The sequence below is a fragment of the Danio rerio genome, chromosome 16, assembly GCF_049306965.1.
Source record: "Danio rerio strain Tuebingen ecotype United States chromosome 16, GRCz12tu, whole genome shotgun sequence".
Classification (NCBI taxonomy): Eukaryota; Metazoa; Chordata; class Actinopteri; order Cypriniformes; family Danionidae; genus Danio; species Danio rerio.
In genome coordinates this window covers 15,591,127-15,609,312 of record NC_133191.1, presented here as the reverse complement: position 1 = coordinate 15,609,312, position 18,186 = coordinate 15,591,127, and the positions used below count along the sequence as shown (strand labels likewise).

Genomic DNA, 18,186 nt, shown 5'->3' with positions numbered 1-18,186 from the left:
CATGTTCATTGTCCTCCTCACCAAATAAAATATATAAATATATATATATATATATATATATATATATATATATATATATATATATATATATATATATATATATATATATATATATAAACGCACTCTCTATTTTGAAAAATATATGTGTGTATACCTAAAACAATTGTCTAAGTAGAAAAAAAACGCATTTATTATTTAAAATGCATTTAGAAAGAGTTCACCCCCGCTTCCTCATAGTGGTTTGATCCACCTACTCCTCAAGTACACTCAGCCTGTAACAGTCACAGACAGACGCAGAAATTAGGTGTGTGGCTACAGGTCAATGTTGAATTTGGGTAAGTATGGTGTATTAATCACATTAAATAAATCGATTCTCTTCAAAGTTAATGCAGAATCATTTATAAATTAGTTGCGGCAAAAATGCAGATTACCGATGTCCATGAATCTGCTGTATTAGCGGTTAAAATGACTCATGTAGTTAACGTATGCTTGTTTAGCTTGTTGCACACGTTAGTGGCGCACTGCAAAATAATACGCCAAAGTGCATTGTTTCATTTGTGACGACTTGGCATAATGTTAACTTTACATTAACGGCCACAATTAGCATATTGTTTATCTGTGGATTTGCTAAATGAGCACTGTGCTACGTCCAAACTAGCCCCACTTTATTTTTTGTATAATCAATTTCAGTTCTGTTCTTAGGTGACTAAATTAATTTAAAATATAAAATGTCCTTGTTTTTATTGTTGTGATGATTTTTATGATAGTTTTTCACTCTTTATGTAAAGCATTTTGAATTAGCATTGTATAAAATATGTGCTACAGAATAAACTTGCATTGCAGTGTCATGGACTAGATAAAATGATTGAGGTAAAGTTGGTTTTATATTCGCACATTCATTCAATGACAGCTCCATACATTGTTTACCATGGTACTTTGAATATTTGAACTGAAATCTCATGCAAGTTTGACTTCAAAACAACATTAATAATAATAATAATAATAATACATTTTATTTGTATAGCACTTTTCCTACATACATGGAACTCAAGGCACTTCACAAACAACAAACAGGCATTGTAAAATAAACCAAATACAAAATAATGTATATTAGACAATTAAAGCAAAATATATACTCAGATAAAAGCATACATGTACACACATATATGCATACATCTACACAATCACACACAATATTCTTTTCATACATGCACACACACCGTACATGCATATGTACTTAAACCTACATGATATAGATAAATTGCATAAACTTCACAAACTTATATTCATACGCAATTTTAAAAAGGTGCTTCTTAAGCTTTTTAAAAATAAATTCTGGGGGATTCTTTTACTTAATTTGGGAGACAATTCCAAGATTTTGCAGCATAGTGACTAAAAGAAGTGCCGCCAGATCGCATCAGATTTACAAAGTGAAATTCTAAAAGTCGAGTGCTAGAAGAGCGTAGCAAACGGTTTGGATTATATTTTGATAAGCAGTCAGAAAAGTATGAAAGGTGTCATGTTGTGTAGTGCCTTATAAACTAATAAAAGAATCCTAACATGTATTCTATTAATGCTGGTGTGATATGTTCTTGTGTCTTCAATTTCATTAAAACTCTGGCTGCTGTATTTTGTATCAGTTGCAGCGTCTTTATAGAACCTTTAGGTAAACCAATATAATATTAACACTAACTGTAAACAATGCTGTACTTTGATGGTTGTTGGCTGCTAATATAATTTTACTATTTAGAATTTCCAATGAATACTCTTCTGAGGTAATATTATGAGAGACTGAATGTGCAAATATAAAACCAACTTTACCTCAATGATAAAATGACAGAGAAAAGGAAAAAGGACATAAGATAATTTTTCAGTGCAGCAAAACTCCAAGTACAAAAAGTTCACATATTAAGCAATTTGGCTTTCAGAATGAGTGCTTATGAAAATACTAATGTCACATTATCAATCACAGGCAGAGGAGAAAGAACTGATTGAGGATCAGGCAGAGCAGAGTCAGTCAGATGTACAGTGTCAGGTAAGGGTGTTGTGCTTTATTGAAGGGATAATGACAATTCTTTTAGGGGTAAACAATTTTTTTTAAATGTTTTCTGAGTTGTGGCTGTTTAGCAGATGAACTTCACAGGCTCACCAATTTACAATATGATCTCTCAATTTAACAAGTGTAATGTAAACCAGTTAGTTATTGAGTATGGAAAACGTCTTTTCCTGCATTTATTCGGCTTCAGGAGTCAGTCTGTTGACTGTAAACAACACAACAAACAATGCAATAAATAGTTTTCAAGAAAAATTTGCTGTCATTGAACCTGAGAAAAACTTTGAAAATAACCATAATGATGTGGTCTCCATGCTGTAATATGAACAATAAAACCATTTTTAACTGCGGAGACAGTTATATAAGTAAAATTCGGCTGTATTATTTGTGTCTCCTTCAAAAAATCTTTAAAAAATTGCTCATAAGAAATGTTATATTTATTGTCCCCCCTACTGTTAAATCTAATTAATGGCCATGGGTGCACCATGTCTAATCCTCCTTGCCATTGAAAAGCATGAGGAAGCATCTGCAGGTATGTAAGCTAGCGTTTCTTTGTTTTATAAAAGCAAATGTTTTTGTCGTTATCGTGAGTGTACAGAAATAAAAACAGACCCTTTAATTTCTAATGATATATTATGATTTATATAGTTATCGATTTGTGAATTTCAGGGCACCAGCAGACTCCTCTGGCCAAAGTGATGTTATCACATTACCAGTGTAGCTAGCTTAACTACATTTCTCAGTAGCGTGACGGTAGCGTCGCTAAAAAATCAAATAGCTTTTCACAGTAGCGAAGCTATTTTATTAGTGAAGTAGCGCAGTAGTGTCCACACAAGTTACATTTACAGATCACGGATCAATATTGTTCAAAATGTGTAGCACCTGGTTTTATTGGATTTTTTTGTTTTTGCTGTTATGTACTATAATTTATTCCTGTTTGGTACAGCATATTATTTACAGTAAACAATTGAAATGAACAGTTCTGCCTCATATGTTTCATTGGCAGTTTTATTGATCACTAAGATGTGATTGATTTGGATTTAAGTGGCTTCGATTTAAAAATGAAAAATTTCAAAAATTAGATGTATTTTTTTTATTGTAAATGCCACATAAATCACCTGCACAACTAACTAACATTGTGATTTTGTAACAACAGTAAACATGTTTTTGTGATAAGGTCTGGTTTTGTGGTGGCTCTACTTTAAATTTAAATAAATTTAATTAATTTTATTTAAGTGATGAAAGCTTTTGAGATTCTAACAGTAAACAGAGCTACTGTAAGCTCACTCCTGCTCTGTATAAATGCTTGAAAATTATTTAGTTGAAAATGTTTATTAGAAAATTAAAAGTAATCAAAAAGTAATCAAATGTAATTAGTTACTTTACTTTTATAAAGTAATCGAAAATTACAGTAACTTATTACATTTTAAATAGGGTAATTTGTAATCTGTAATCTATTACATTTCCAAAGTAACCTTCTCAACACTGGATATAGATATAGGAGTGTCAATAATGACAAAGCGAGAACAGGTGCCTGCTGATCAGCGCTTGTGCTGATTGCAAGAGCTAACAGCTGGTAGGAGAACACAGAAGGGAAAAGGTTAACAATCAACAAACCAGATTCATGACACAAAGTCCCTTTTTTAAGCTTTTCAAGATTAAAAGTTGCTGGATGAAAGATTAAAGTTTCAAAATGCAATTCAAAAGCATAAACATGCAATAACTTTAGTAGTTCATATTAATCTACACCACAATAAAACTCATATAAACTGTAATATATCAGGATGAAAGAGGTGAGTACAATATATGAAAGTGTACACAATCAAAATTATTAAATGATTAAAACGTTTTCGTTGACAAATGAATTTAAATGAGAGGCAAAAATATAATGATTATGTTTTAGGCTCTGAAATATCGTGACACAGATTTACTTTAAGTTTTATTTCATAATCCTGTGGGTAAGCTAGTTTTGTCATTAATCATACAAAAAGGTTGAATTAATCCTTCATTTATGAATAAAACTAATTTCCCCAGAGAGTTTCTTAAAGCGTATAAGCTGGATATGTCTCTAATCACCTTTATATAAGGTGTTCTTCTAATTGTGTTGCCCCACATTTCCATGTTTTGATGATTGGTATGATCAAGGAGAAGAATATTAAAGCAAAGTAAGCTCTGTTTTCAAGATATGTTGGATGAAGGAAAAGCCATAAAAATATAATACATAATTGGCTTTGGTAGAAAAATACAGGCCTCTTAGATGTGTTATTTTAATGAGCAGATTTTGGCACCTATTGTGCTGCATATCACAACAGCAGATATAAGACCACCAAATATCTCCAAATATAGTTTTGCTGTTTTCATTTACTGCATAGTATGGCTTCTTTAAATCCATTACTAAATTGAAGCTCGTTTGAAGACAATGTGCTTTTGGCATCAGTTTTCACATTTAACAAGTGTTAAAAGCAAATTATGTGTTAGTTTAAAACAGCATTAGCATTTGACGCCAGAAATAAGGTTTGTGTTTCAGAGTACATGGCACAGTTGCAAACACTTTATTTTCATGGTTTCGTACTTTTCGGTCAACCAAATTGTTAAATCTCTTCCAACAGATTTTATTCAATTCATGCATTTTTTATGTCATCTAGAAACATTCATTCATCAAATTTTCCTTCGGCCCAATCTCTTTTTCACAGCATACTCCACAGCGAAATAAACCGCCAACTATTTCAGCATATGGTTTATGCTGCAGATGCCCTTCCAGCCACAAAACAGTTCTGGGAAACACTCTCATTCACACACACACACACACACACACACCTACACGATGGACAAATTAGTTTATTCAATTCACCTATAGCACACATCTTTGGGGGAAACCGGAGCACCAGGAGGAAACCCATGTGAAAACCAGAAGAACATGCAAACTCCACACAGAAATGCCAACTGGCCCAGTCCGGACTCAAACCAGTGACCTCCTTGCTATGAGGCAACAGTGCTAACCACTGGGCCACCATTTCGCCCTCATCTAGAGACATTAATGACAAAAATATATCTAAAAAATTTAAATTCATAGTGGTTTAGAAGATATGGTCCAAAAATCAATTGGCTCATGTAATTGTTTGATTAATTAAATCTATTTTGAGATATGAAGAGTTTAGATGTAATACAACAAATTTATACAACAGTTCTTTCTAATTCTGGAATCTGATCAGCTGATAGCCGTACAATATTCTAGTAATATCATCTAGCCTCTTCAACCATGTGTATTAATTCACCTACTGGAAATGCCAAGCAGAGTACTAAATTTACAAATTTGACAACTACTGTTGGACAACATACTTTTGAGACTTTTTTTTAGGTGAGAATGTACTTGTTTAAATTGCAAATATGCAGTATAGTGCCTGTTTGAAAATGTTTTGCCTGTCATTGCCATTTAGCCTGTCGTTGCCAGCAAAATCACTCCTCTGACTAGGGCATGATTAAGAACACATTGGGCCCTGGTGCTATGGCAATCCCTTTTTTACCTCACAAAAGTATATATTATATTATATTATATATATATATATATATATATATATATATATATATATATATATATATATATATATATATATATATATTTTTTTTTTTTTTTTTTTTTTTTTACTAATTAATATCATCAAATTTTCCACCATTTAATTTATATTTGATTGTTATATATGTAGCGCCCTCTACCCTCCCAAGAGGGCACACACACACGCACACACACACACAAAAATATATATATTTATATTTTCCAAATGATTTTAAGATATTGAGCTTCAAAGTTTGTGGATTCCATATAGCAAACAGTATGTGTGTAACATTTATATTAAAATAAAAAGTCTTAAAATGTAAACAACTTATATAACTTAACTTAAAATATCCAACGTTGCGGAGTATCTATCTCCTTACACTCAGTTTTGCTTTGCAGTACGTCTAACTGACCAGTTAGAAAGCAAACTTTTTTTGTTTGTTAACTTTGCATCTTTTATGAAAACAACATGATAATGTGGATCAATGAAATATTGGCACTGGCTTTCATTAGACAAAAACTATTTAAATAAATAAATAAAATAAGGATGCCAGCCTTCTTTAACTCAGAAGACCACAATAAGCTATTTTGCATATTAGAAGCATGGATTTTAAAGATATTATATCATTAGGGATTTATCATTAGCCAAAGTTCTAAAAAAACTTTTTTAAAGGTAAACCCCTGTTTAAAGTATTTATTATAAAGCACTAATTTAGGAAGTATTGCAAATGTTTTTTTTTTGTTTTTTTTGCTGCCTGTTTGAACTTTAAAGTTCATATTATGGCATTATATACTTGCAGGCCTATTTTATTTAAAAATAAATAAATAAATAAATAACTCCTGTCAGGGAGTGTATCATGGGTCTCTGGTGTGACAGGAGGCCACTGAAAGTTGATGAACCCAACGGAAGGCAACTTGCTTCTTTGTGGAAAGTCATTAAGAAAAAAAAAATCTTCAATAGGAGACAAAGTTAGGCATGGCTAAAAAAATACATGATACTATATATATGCACACATAAATCATTTTTACATATACTCACATGATACACCATATACATATAAACACATGATATACTTCATATGCACACACAGGATACACTCTACAGATATATGATACACTCCATACATATGCACACATGAAAACTCTTTACATATACTTACATGACACACCCTATATATATAAACACGTTACACCCTATTTCAGGGGTTTTCAAACTGTGGGCCAGCACCTATTGAAGGGGGCGTGACACAATCAGGCGTGCACTCGACTAAATTATGATTATGATTTGTATGAAGATGGCATAGGCGGGTATAGAAAATTCTATTCTCGTGACCGTCACCCCCCACCACCACACCACACCCACATCTTGTGGGAAAACATGGCTAAAAGTCCTACAGGACGATAATAGTTTGATTGCGGTGTTTATCTCTATAATGCCACTAATATATGCATACTCCACGTCTTGATTCCATTAAGTTTGAACAGTCCAGTTTCCGCCCACTTCTCAGCATTTTACCGTTTCTTCAGGTGTTCCCCAGGGCTCAGTCCTGGGGCCGCTCCTTTTTTATCATCTATTTCCTTCCACTTGGTAATATTCTCCGTAAATATAACATACAGTTTAACTGCTATGCAGATGATACCCAGCTCTGTCTCTCTGGCAAACCCTCATCTTGTTTTCCACCTACATGCCTTACAGTCTACTTAGCAGAAATCAAGTCCTGGCTCTCTCTTAACTTTCTTAAATAGCTCAAAATATAAAAATAGCTTGTTGGGACCAAATCAACACTCTCCAAAACTGACAGCTTTGCTCTTTCTATTGATGACTGTTCAATTTATCACTCCAAACAGGTTAAGAGTTTGGGTGTCATCCTTAATAGCACCCTATCATTTGATTCTCACATTACCCGCTCTGCTTACATTCATCTATGCAACGTTAATCGTCTCCGCCCTTTTCTTACCCCTCATGACACTGGTGTTCTTGTCCATAGCCTTGTCACATCTCGTTTAGATTACTGCAACTCCCTTCTCTTTGGTCTCACTCATAAATCCCTTTGTAAACTTCAGTTGGTCCAGAACTCAGCTGCCTGTATCAGCACCAGAATCCCATCATATCACATCACCCCTGTCCTGCAGTAGCTTCACAAGTTACCAGTTCAATTTCGAATTGATTTAAAAATTTTAATGTTAACATGCCAAGCCATCCACAATCTCGCCCCTCCATATTTTGTCTGCCCTCATCCACATTTCTGTTCCTTCTCGCACCCTGCGATCTTCTTCCTCCCTCCACTTGTCTGTTCCCTCTGCTCATCAATCGTCCATGGGCAATAGAGCATTTAGCCGCTCTGCTCATCAGTGAAAGATGATTTACAGTTAGTCAGAATCCAGCCATGTTGTCCTCACAGAAACAGGCTCAGCTATCACACTGAATCAGATATATTTATGTTGCAATGTAATTAATGCTATGCACTTTAAACGCAGCAAATAATATGTAAATGATGTTTGCACATGCATTATAATTTTGGCTCGTGGGAGGGGGTTAATTGGGGGATGTAATTGAGGGAGGGGGCGAGTGAAATGGGCCAAACTTGGGAGGGCGTGTTCCCTAAAAGTTTGAAAACCACTGCCCTATACATATACACACACGATACACTCTACATATGCACACACACACATGATACACTCGAGATATATGATACACTCCATACATATGCACACATGATACACTCCTGTCAGGGTCTGGGATAGTACCTGGTTTCTGGCGTGTGAGGTGAGTCACGTAACCACTGAGCTACTGGATATTAATGAATCCGATAAAACGAAAAGGAATTAAGAAACAAAGTCAGGCAAGGCAAAAAAAATGCATGATGCAATCGATACATAAACACACACATCATACACTCTAAACATTTACTTGCATGATACACTCTATACATATACACACAATCAATACCCAGCTGATTCAGTCGTTTCGTTGTGACAAAAAAAGAGGACTGCGCTTATTTTCTTCTTTTTTCCTTGTCAACATAAAAGGAGTGAGGTGCGCCTCACGTTTTTGGAAGGGAAAATCACGTTTGCTGTGATCGGCCCCTTGTTGAACTGCAACACATATTTGTTATCTCGCGGGACGATAACGTATTACCACACGTGCCCACAGACATATTTGCCAAAAAAGCAAAATGGAAGAAGAATATGGCTGTTTTATACAGACGAGTCGATGCCAAACCAGCGCTGATGCTGATCGCCTCCTGGATCTGCATCATAAATACAACAAATAGGCTTTACCTTTTATTTTATAGCTTATAATGCATGTATGCAAATTAATGCAATATCATATTTAAACAACAAAACTGTTTACAAAAAGTCAACATATGCACGCGTTGTCAGTTTTGTCATTTCATTATGCAACGCGCACTTGAATCGCGTGAGAGGAATCAACAAGACATAATCTTTAAAATAATGACTTCTATTAAAAAATGTAAAAAGGTTTGTGATATAATAACAACAGCGGGGCATTAAATAAATGCATATTTTCCGTGGAGCCACCAGTTTGAGAGAGTCTGCTATTTTTATTTGGCGGAAGACAAAAACAAATTATTTAAAAAAAAAACAGCCTATGCCCATTCTTAAAAAGGATCAGTCAATGTTTTCGTTTTGTAATCTAAATTAATCTTTGAGGGGAATATTATTTAGGGCAGGCCTATTTATTTTATTCAGTTGATTTAGTTTATTCTGTTTTTTCTGTGCTATCAGAAACACTGCAGGTGCTTGACAATGCTTTGTTGTTATGTTCTGTTATTAATATGCTAGCATATTAAAATAAATCAGTATTTCAAAATGCAATATTTAATGTGCCAGACTCAAAATAGACATGTGAATTAAAAAAAAAATAATAATAGTAATCTGACCAGTTAACCGTTAATAACCAATTAACGAGTGGCGGTTGTTGGTTAGCAAAATTAACCAAAATGAGCATCCCTACTCTTTACATATACACCCCTTTTGCCTTCAGACCTGTCTTAATCGTTCATGGCATTTAACAAGGTAATGGAAATATTCCTCAGAGGTTTTGGTTCATACTGACATGATAGCATCACACAGTTGCTGCAGATTTGTCAGCTGCACATCCATGATGTGAATCTTCTGTTCTGCCACATCTTAAAGGTGCTCTGTCTATTGGACTGAGATCTGGTGACCGTGGAGTACAGTGAACTCATTTTCATGTTCAAGAAACCAGTCTGAGATGATTCACACTTTATGACATGGCACGTAATCCTGTTGGAAGTGGCCATCAGAAGATGGGTACACTGTGATCATAAAGGGATGGACATGATCAGCAACAATACTCAGGTAGGCTGTGGCATTGACACAATGCTCAATTGCCAAGAAAATATCCCCCACACCATTACGCCACCACCACCAGCCTGAACTATTGATACAAGGCAGGATTGATCGATGCTTTAATTTTGTTGACACCATATTCTGACCCTACCATCCGAATGTTGCAGCAGAAATCAAGACTCATCAGACCATGCACGTGAGTGACTGATTAGAAATTTGCATTAATGAGCAGTTGGAGAGGTGTACCTAATAAAGTGGCTGGTGAGTGTGTGTATATGTATGTATGTATGTATGTATATATATATATATATATATATATATATATATATATATATATATATATATATATGTGTGTGTGTGTGTGTGTGTGTGCGTTTTTGTGTGTGGGCGCACACACACACACACACACAGACTCTGGCACATATTTTACCAGTGGATGCCCTGAGAGTACACTCACTTGTGCAACCACCAGTCCTGGGAATTACCCACATACTTACCTATTCAAACTCTTTGCTTATTGTAGTTTGACCAATATACTGTATGTCTTTGTACTTTGCAAAGAGAGGACAGCCATATCACCCTGTAGTCCAAGACTGGTTACTCACTGAAACTAAGCAGGGCTGAGCGTGGTCAGTACCTGGATGGGAGACCACATGGGTAAACTAGACTGCTTTTAGAAGTGGTATTAGAAAGGCCAGCAGGAGACGCTCAACCTGTGGTCTGTGTGAGTCCTAATGCCCCAGTAAAAGTGAAGGGGACACTATACTGTAAGTGGGCACTAAGTGTGGAGAGACTGCCCCTCATGATTGTGAAGCGCTTTGGGTGTATGGCCATACACAATAAATGTGCTATATAAATACACATTACATTACATTACAAAACTCATGCAGGCGCGAGAAGAACATAAAAACTCAAACATGGAACCTTGGGTGAACCATGCCTTAAAGCATCAACTTGGGATGGTACATTGATGAAGAAAAATCGAAATTAGTTAGCACTCGTGTCCCATTTAAAGTCTCAATCTAAAATTCTGAAAGAAATATTGCCATTAAGGATATCATGCGTTGACAGACACTATAGTTACTGTAGTTTGAGATCATTTTCGGACTACACAAATAGAAGTTACCTTGTCGAAGTAACAAAAGTGTACGACTGCATCTGTCTTTCACCCCTGAGTCTTTCTCTTTTCTCTGTACACCCGAGAGCATGAACGTTTCAACATGGTTTTTTATTTCAACTCTAATGAGCTGCATGTGCCTCCCTGCTGTTTCACAATCATCAGGGACTGACAAAAAGTACTTTCACAATTCAGAAAAAAAGAAGGAAAAGTCATTCCCTTTGGTACAGCAGCCCTTGTAAATTTCAGTCACGGATTCCTGCAAGCTGTTTTAGGGATAACCTGTACATTTCATGCAAGTCTTAATCCTTAAATTTGTCCCAATCAAACCCAGAGAGACATGAAACAGATTTAGAACACTTTTAATTCAATGGAACAATGGCATTGTTCTCAGTCTTAATGAAATCAGTCTTGTCATGTTTTTCCACTGTATTGAATTGGATAAAAATGTTTGCTTCACCGTCAACAAATCAGAAAGGAAATGCAACATGAAACAGTTTTTAAATCCCTATCAGTTTGGCAACAATCTGTAGAGAAAATGATTACTTTGCTAATTTAATCTTTAGCTTTTTATTTTCCTTGCTTTGATCATCAGCCAAGCACAGAGGTGATTGCTTTATTCAAATATGCACATATTGTCAGATGTTACTATTTTTTTTTATCTTAGTTATATCTTGTTTCTACATTTTACAGTAGCAAGACTTCTTTAATTGAAGTCTCAAATCTCTTTATAAAGTGCTCTGCAGAAGACGTGGGAAACATGTTATAGCACATGCAATAAAAAAAAAAATTGGCAAAGTAAAAAGAAGCATCAATAAAATAAGTCCAAACATTATTATTTATTCTAAGTTTAAAGGCTTTGAATGATAAAAAAATCAATAAAACAAAAATAGGCCCTTCATTCATTCATTTACTTGTCGGCTTAGTCCCTTTATTAATCCGGGGTCACCACAGCAGAACGAACCGCCAAATTGTCCAGCACGTTTTTACGCAGCGGATGCCCTTCCAGCCGCATCCCATCCCTGGAAAACAACCACACACACTCATTCACACTCATACACTATGGACAATTTAGCCTACCCCATTCACCTGCACCGCATGTCATTGGACTGTGGGGAAAATCGGAGCACCCGGAGGAAACCCGTGCACGCGAACGCAGTCGGAACATGCAAACTCCCCACAGAAACGCCAACTGACCCAGCAGAGACTCGAACCAGTGACCTTTTTGCTGTGAGGCGACAGCACTACCTACTGCGCCACTGTGTTGGCGAAATAGGCCCTAGTGAAAGACAAAAAGAAAATTAATTAACAGAGTTCAAACAGCTTCAAGTCCAGTGTACTGAAGTTATTTCAAAAATGCACAAACCAATATTAAACACCAGATGGCGCTAAAATCGTTTACGCCACTAAATTGTAGACCGTCTAGATAATAGGAACACCGCAGTTTTTTTTCGTGAGAAAAAACAAGCAAAACACATAAATGTTTTTATCATCTTGCTTGAGAATAATCGACATAATTGTTCCCCCAGTTATGTACATTTAAAGAGAACCATCAATTAATGTGTTAAAAGGTGCAAAACAGATTATTTCCCAAACCGGCACAGTGATGGAATTACAACAGCGGAAATCCATGTTCAGTACTTAAAACAAGGCGCTAATTATAGGTGGTTACTGTGTGTTTTTTTGAAAACATGCTCTTTATAAATATAGCTGTATTTTATTATATTTGGCGTCTCCCAACCACATGAGTGGCGTGTTTCCACGAGGTAAACAAACGCTCGTGAACGTTCAGCTGAGGCAAGTTTAACGGCAGGATTTTCAGGAACATAACTTTTCTAACATTAACGTACATTAGCCTTGAAAGTCATAATAGAGTTTGTAAACACGCAAATTGAATACCAAGTGACAGCTAAATGCAATCTGAAGCCGTCTGCCATTATTTTTTGCAAAGACATAAATGAACATTACTTTATGTAATCTCCGTGTGGAATGTAATGTATCTATCAAATACATCGATGTATTTAAAAGATACATCCCACACGGAGACTTGAAACGAAACATTTCCTGACAGCGAGAGGCAGTTGAGCATGGCCACACAGGACATCTCAGACATTTGCTCCACCCAAAAAGGATATGCATGTGGAGCCTGTAGAGGGGCTGAAACTATTCAACCTGAATCACAACTTTTTCCCTGTTCGGGGGTAAAGTCCTGTACGAGTGTATGAAATCACATGGCATTTTAAGAATGCTTCAAAGATGGCGGTTTGCGGTAACAGAGTGCAGAAAAGTGCATGTTTGGAGGTGCTGGTGCGGGAGCAATGGCACGCGGTGCTGGCGAGTTTAGGGGACGAGTCTCTGACGCTCAGCTGCGAGGATCCCGCGGCGGACACCAGCGTCAGCCTGAACGGCATCACCACCAACGGCTCCTACGACCAACCGGACCCCACCAACAGTCCCAAAACCGGAGCGAGAACTCCTTTTTCGGATTCACAAGTGCCCGAAGCGATTGCGAACCGCAAGAGATGCGTCAAAGTGATCAAGCAGGAGGTCGGTGGATTAGGGATCAGCATCAAAGGCGGGAAGGAGAATAAGATGCCTATTCTCATTAGTAAGATATTCAAGGGTCTGGCCGCGGATCAGACTCAAGCGCTGTACGTGGGCGACGCGATACTGTCCGTGAACGGGATCAATCTGCGGGACGCCACGCACGACGAGGCGGTGCAGGTGCTGAAGAAAGCGGGCAAAGAAGTTATGCTGGAAGGTAAGGACGAGGAAAACGCCAGAAAACCTGCCAGACAGGCTGAGTTTTGATGAGGCTATATGGGTTATTATCAGGTGTGTGGATGAACCTGTTGAAGTGACACGGCAGGGTGGATGCTGTATCATAATGCATACATAAAAATATATGCATTCGTGTGTTATAACTTTATATACACATAACATTTTATAGTTTTCCTCTATGAGGAGTTGTATTTTATTATGGTTTAGATTTGAAAGAACACATAACATAAGACTTGACCAATTGAATAATAAGAATAGAACTTTAAAAACAAACAAACAAAAACCTCAAAAGTTCAAAGTCAATCAGAAATTACTAAACCCATTTATTCAAAGATAACATTTGTTTGAAATGTAAAAAAAAAAATACAAATACACATCACAATAAGTAATGTTTATTCACATACGCTAATGTTTAAATGCAAATTGGCCAATGTTACAAGCTACAGTGTCAGTAAGGGTTATGGCATGTTCACAGAATTCAGTCACAAAGTTGTTAGATATGGGAAATGCAGTATGTCTCATAAATATAACACTAAATGTTTTATAAAGGGTTACTGAAGTACTACAACTATGCAACTTGTTAATTTCCTTTGGGTCACCAAATATGATGGGTTTTTTACGCAGCAAATTGCTTGGCTAAATAAACAAAACCCCACCCTAAACCAAATAAATACAGCAACCTGAGCTGGTTTAAGTTGTTTATTTATTTATATATTTATTTATTAAAGCAGGTTGATAATTAATCCAAAAACAAGTCCTTTTCTCACACCTGTGGAAGGTCATTGTCAGAGTGATGGAGGTTTTTGCTCTGCCCTCCGGTGTTGTACATTAAGGATGAAAGCACCCTTGAGAGTGACAAAGCTCTGAAATTCCCTCTGACTGAATCATAAAAGCACACCACAGATTTCAGAGGGACATCCATAACTTTCATTCCGCTCAGTCATGTTGAAGATTTCCATAATACAACTGAGGATTTAGAAATATGCTTAGATGAAGAAGACTTGCAATGGCAGTTAGGCTTGGAATACCCACACAGTCGAGACAGAATATGTATTAATTTAGACTGTGTGGAAAAGATCTAAATTTGTTGTTATTTTAAATAATTATAATATTATAGGCATAATTTACCCAAAAAATGAAAATTCTGTCATTATTTACTCATCTCTAACATGCTTTAAACCTTTCAGTTTATTACATCTGTTGAACACAAAGGAAGATATTTAGAAAAATATCGAAAACCTGTAATCATTGACTTTCTTCGTAATATCTTATTTTGTGTTCAAAATCAGAAAGACACGCATACAAATTTGGAATCACTTGAGGGTGAGTAAACAGTGAGTTTTCAATTTTGGGTGAACTAACCCTATAATTTTGATAAAAAACTTTGAGCATTGTGCTCTACAAAATATTACAATATTTATTATCGAGATTGTAATTAACCAGCTGTATCTACACCCAAATATTTAGAACAGAGTATACTAAAAAATACTACAACTGAAAGCAAAGCGCTTTAAATAGGCAAAGAACTACTCTCTGTGAAGTGTTGTGGATAAATATTAAAAACAATGGAGAAATAAAAAATTAAGTTGTTATAAGTACTTATCGAATACATTTTCAATGTTTATTTCAAAATGTGAAAATTTTGAGTGTAGGAGGACTTCATGTGAGTGCGTTGAGTCAAAGATCTCATTTGGCACACATTGCACACTGCCACTTTCTGGGCCCTATCATACACCTGGCGCCAAAAGGTGCAAGACGTGTTTGGCGTGATGTGTTGCTATTTTTCAGCGCTTTGTGGAATCATGGGTGTGTCGGTCTAGAAAGGAGGTATGTTAAGGTGCATTGTTGGCACATTGCTATTTTGAGGAACTAAAATTTACTGTGCAATTGATCAGCTGAAAGCAGGTCTAAAGTGCAGCACAGAGCGCGTTAGTTGTGCGCCTTAAATGCGTACATATTGCTTAGTACACACAGGCAATGTACAGCAATATGCAAATTTACAAATGAAAAAAGGAACTAAAGGATTAAAATATTACAAAATTTATTTTCCACATAAATATAAAAACCGCCTGCTCTGTTCTTTCTTCATCTCATGGGGCTTTTTTCACTTTATTCATGACAACTTACTTTCATATAATGTTATTATTATTATAATGATGATGATGATTATTATTATTATTTATATGCATATTTATATTTGTTTTAATACAAACAGGCTAGGGCTGCTCAATTATGGGAAAAATCATAATCACGATTATTCAAAACGATTATCAGTTGAAGTCAAAATTATTCGCCCTTCTATGAATTTATTTTTATATATAAATAGTTCCCAAATGATGTTTAACAGAGGATTTTTTTTTTACAGTATTTCCTAAAATATTTTTTCTTCTTATTTCAGCTAGAATAAAAGCAGGTTTAAATATTTTGAAACCTATTCTAATAGCTCAATATTATTAGCCCCCTCAAGCAATATATATTTTTGATTATCTACAGAAGAAACTACTGTTATACAATGACTTGCCTAATTACTCTAATTAAACCTTTGTGTCACTTTAAGCTGAATACTAGTATCTTGAAAAATATCTAGTAAAATATAATGTACTGTCATCATAGCAAAGATAATATAAATAAGTTATTAGAAATGAGTTATTAAATCTGTTGTGTTTAAACTGTGCTTTAAGCATCTTCAATGTATTTTTTATTTTATTATTGATTAATAATCAATAATATTAATGCTGAAAAAGTTACATTACAGCACATGCTTTTAGTCACTTTCACGTGGAACTGAGCTTTGCAGAGCAACACGTGTACAACTGGAAAAGGGGCGGTATGTGATGGAATAATCGTTTATTTAGATTAATGTTTTTTTTTATAATCTGATTTTTGATTAATTGCACAGCCCTAAAACAGGTTTAGAATTGTCCACCTGTCTGGTTTTTGACCATATGGGGCATAAGACGTGTGTTTGGATATAACTCCAAACATACTTTGTTAATATTGCTCATTTATTCGTTTGCTGGAAATAAGAACTGAATTTAGAAATAGTTTTGAAACAAATGTTTGTGCATAACAAACAAAATTTAGTATGTAGGCTAATGTATGTCTTCAGTGGAGTACATACAACACCATTTCCACGAAAGGAGTAAAGAGTAAAAGTGAGGAGAAAGCGAAAGTAAAGAGGCCGAATGAAGGAGGCTCGTTCTTTATCCTCTCACCGCAGATGGTTTGTTTAACTGTTTTCTTGCTAGTGAAGTGTTCAGTATTTCCATTTACAAAGTCCACCATGTAAATAGTAAATGTGTCATGGCGCGACTCAACTTCTCTTAAAGGGAATGGGAGATGAGACTCTCATTGGTTTAGTACACGTTATTCTCGAAACACACCCTAAAGCAGGTCGCACACCAGAAGCGCCGCTCGGCGTCGCGCCGCGCAGCGCCATGTATTTTAGAATTCTAAACATAGGTTTCTATCAGGATACACACACCGGCGCCGCAAGTCGGCGGCTGTCGGCGGCGCCCGGCGACGGCTCAGGACGCAGTTCATTTTTCAGCCGCGCCACAAAGCGCCATCTGATTAGTTTCATGTTAAATATCATTCAAATGTGCGCGTCTGGTGTGCGATACTTTAATCTGTCATGTACGCGCCGTGTCGCGGCGCCGAGCGGCGCTTCTGGTGTGCGACCTGCTTAACTCATTAAGAGAATACAACCATGTTAGACCATGTTCTGCAGCGCAAACTTTATTTTTCCATCTTTAAAATAGCAAAAGTGGATTTGGACATGCCCTTGATGCCTTGCGCCCTGTGCTTTAGACTTTGCTAATAGATTATTGGTCCCTCTGATTGGTATTTTTCTGTACAGCTTAATGGGAAATTCAGTTGTACTTTCCCTGCATAACTACTTTTTAAACTCCCTTTTTGTAAATAAGATAAAAAAAACAGATGGCCTAAACCTCAAAGCTCACAACAGCTGTCTTTAAAGATTTATCAGTTGTTAAATCCGTTTCTTTGAGTATAAATGTTTCTACTTCTGGAAACTGTTTTGCTCTGTATCCATTTCTGTTCTGCATTTCTGTATTTGTGCCTTGTACAGTCCCTGTCACACAATATATTGTTGTGGCCTGGAGGTGTTTATGCAAATGGTTTTACACTATCAGTTGTAGAGCTTGACATACTGATTCTTTATGCTGGAAGAGACTTTAACCTCATACCAGTGCTTCACCTTTTTTATGACATTAAAGTCTTTCTGTAGTCACGTTCTGTAAAAAAAATAAACATGGCATAGTAACTCAATACTGTGTTCATCCTTGTTTTGATGTCTTTTATTTGCCCAATTAAAACACCATT

The 18,186-nt window shown here is 35.9% G+C and overlaps 1 protein-coding gene and 2 long non-coding RNA genes across 4 annotated transcripts in view; 2 read left to right on the top strand and 1 right to left on the bottom strand.

Annotated features, from left to right (window-relative positions):
- LOC141378192 (uncharacterized) overlaps positions 1-18,186 on the bottom strand; it is a 65,658-nt gene that overhangs the window by 4,817 nt on the left and 42,655 nt on the right. The window lies entirely within an intron of this gene.
- On the top strand, positions 287-9,953 carry LOC141378193 (uncharacterized). The gene is made up of 3 exons (XR_012392064.1): positions 287-335; positions 1,973-2,035; positions 9,768-9,953. It is a non-coding gene; the product is annotated as an uncharacterized lncRNA (long non-coding RNA).
- Positions 13,236-18,186, top strand: part of sntb1 (syntrophin, basic 1) — an 87,848-nt gene continuing 82,897 nt past the window's right edge. Inside the window, exon 1 of one of the 2 annotated variants that reach the window (XM_073924864.1) lies at positions 13,236-13,822. In XM_073924864.1, coding sequence (XP_073780965.1) covers positions 13,318-13,822 — 505 coding nt within the window. In that variant the 5' untranslated portion in view covers positions 13,236-13,317. 2 annotated transcript variants of the gene reach the window in all.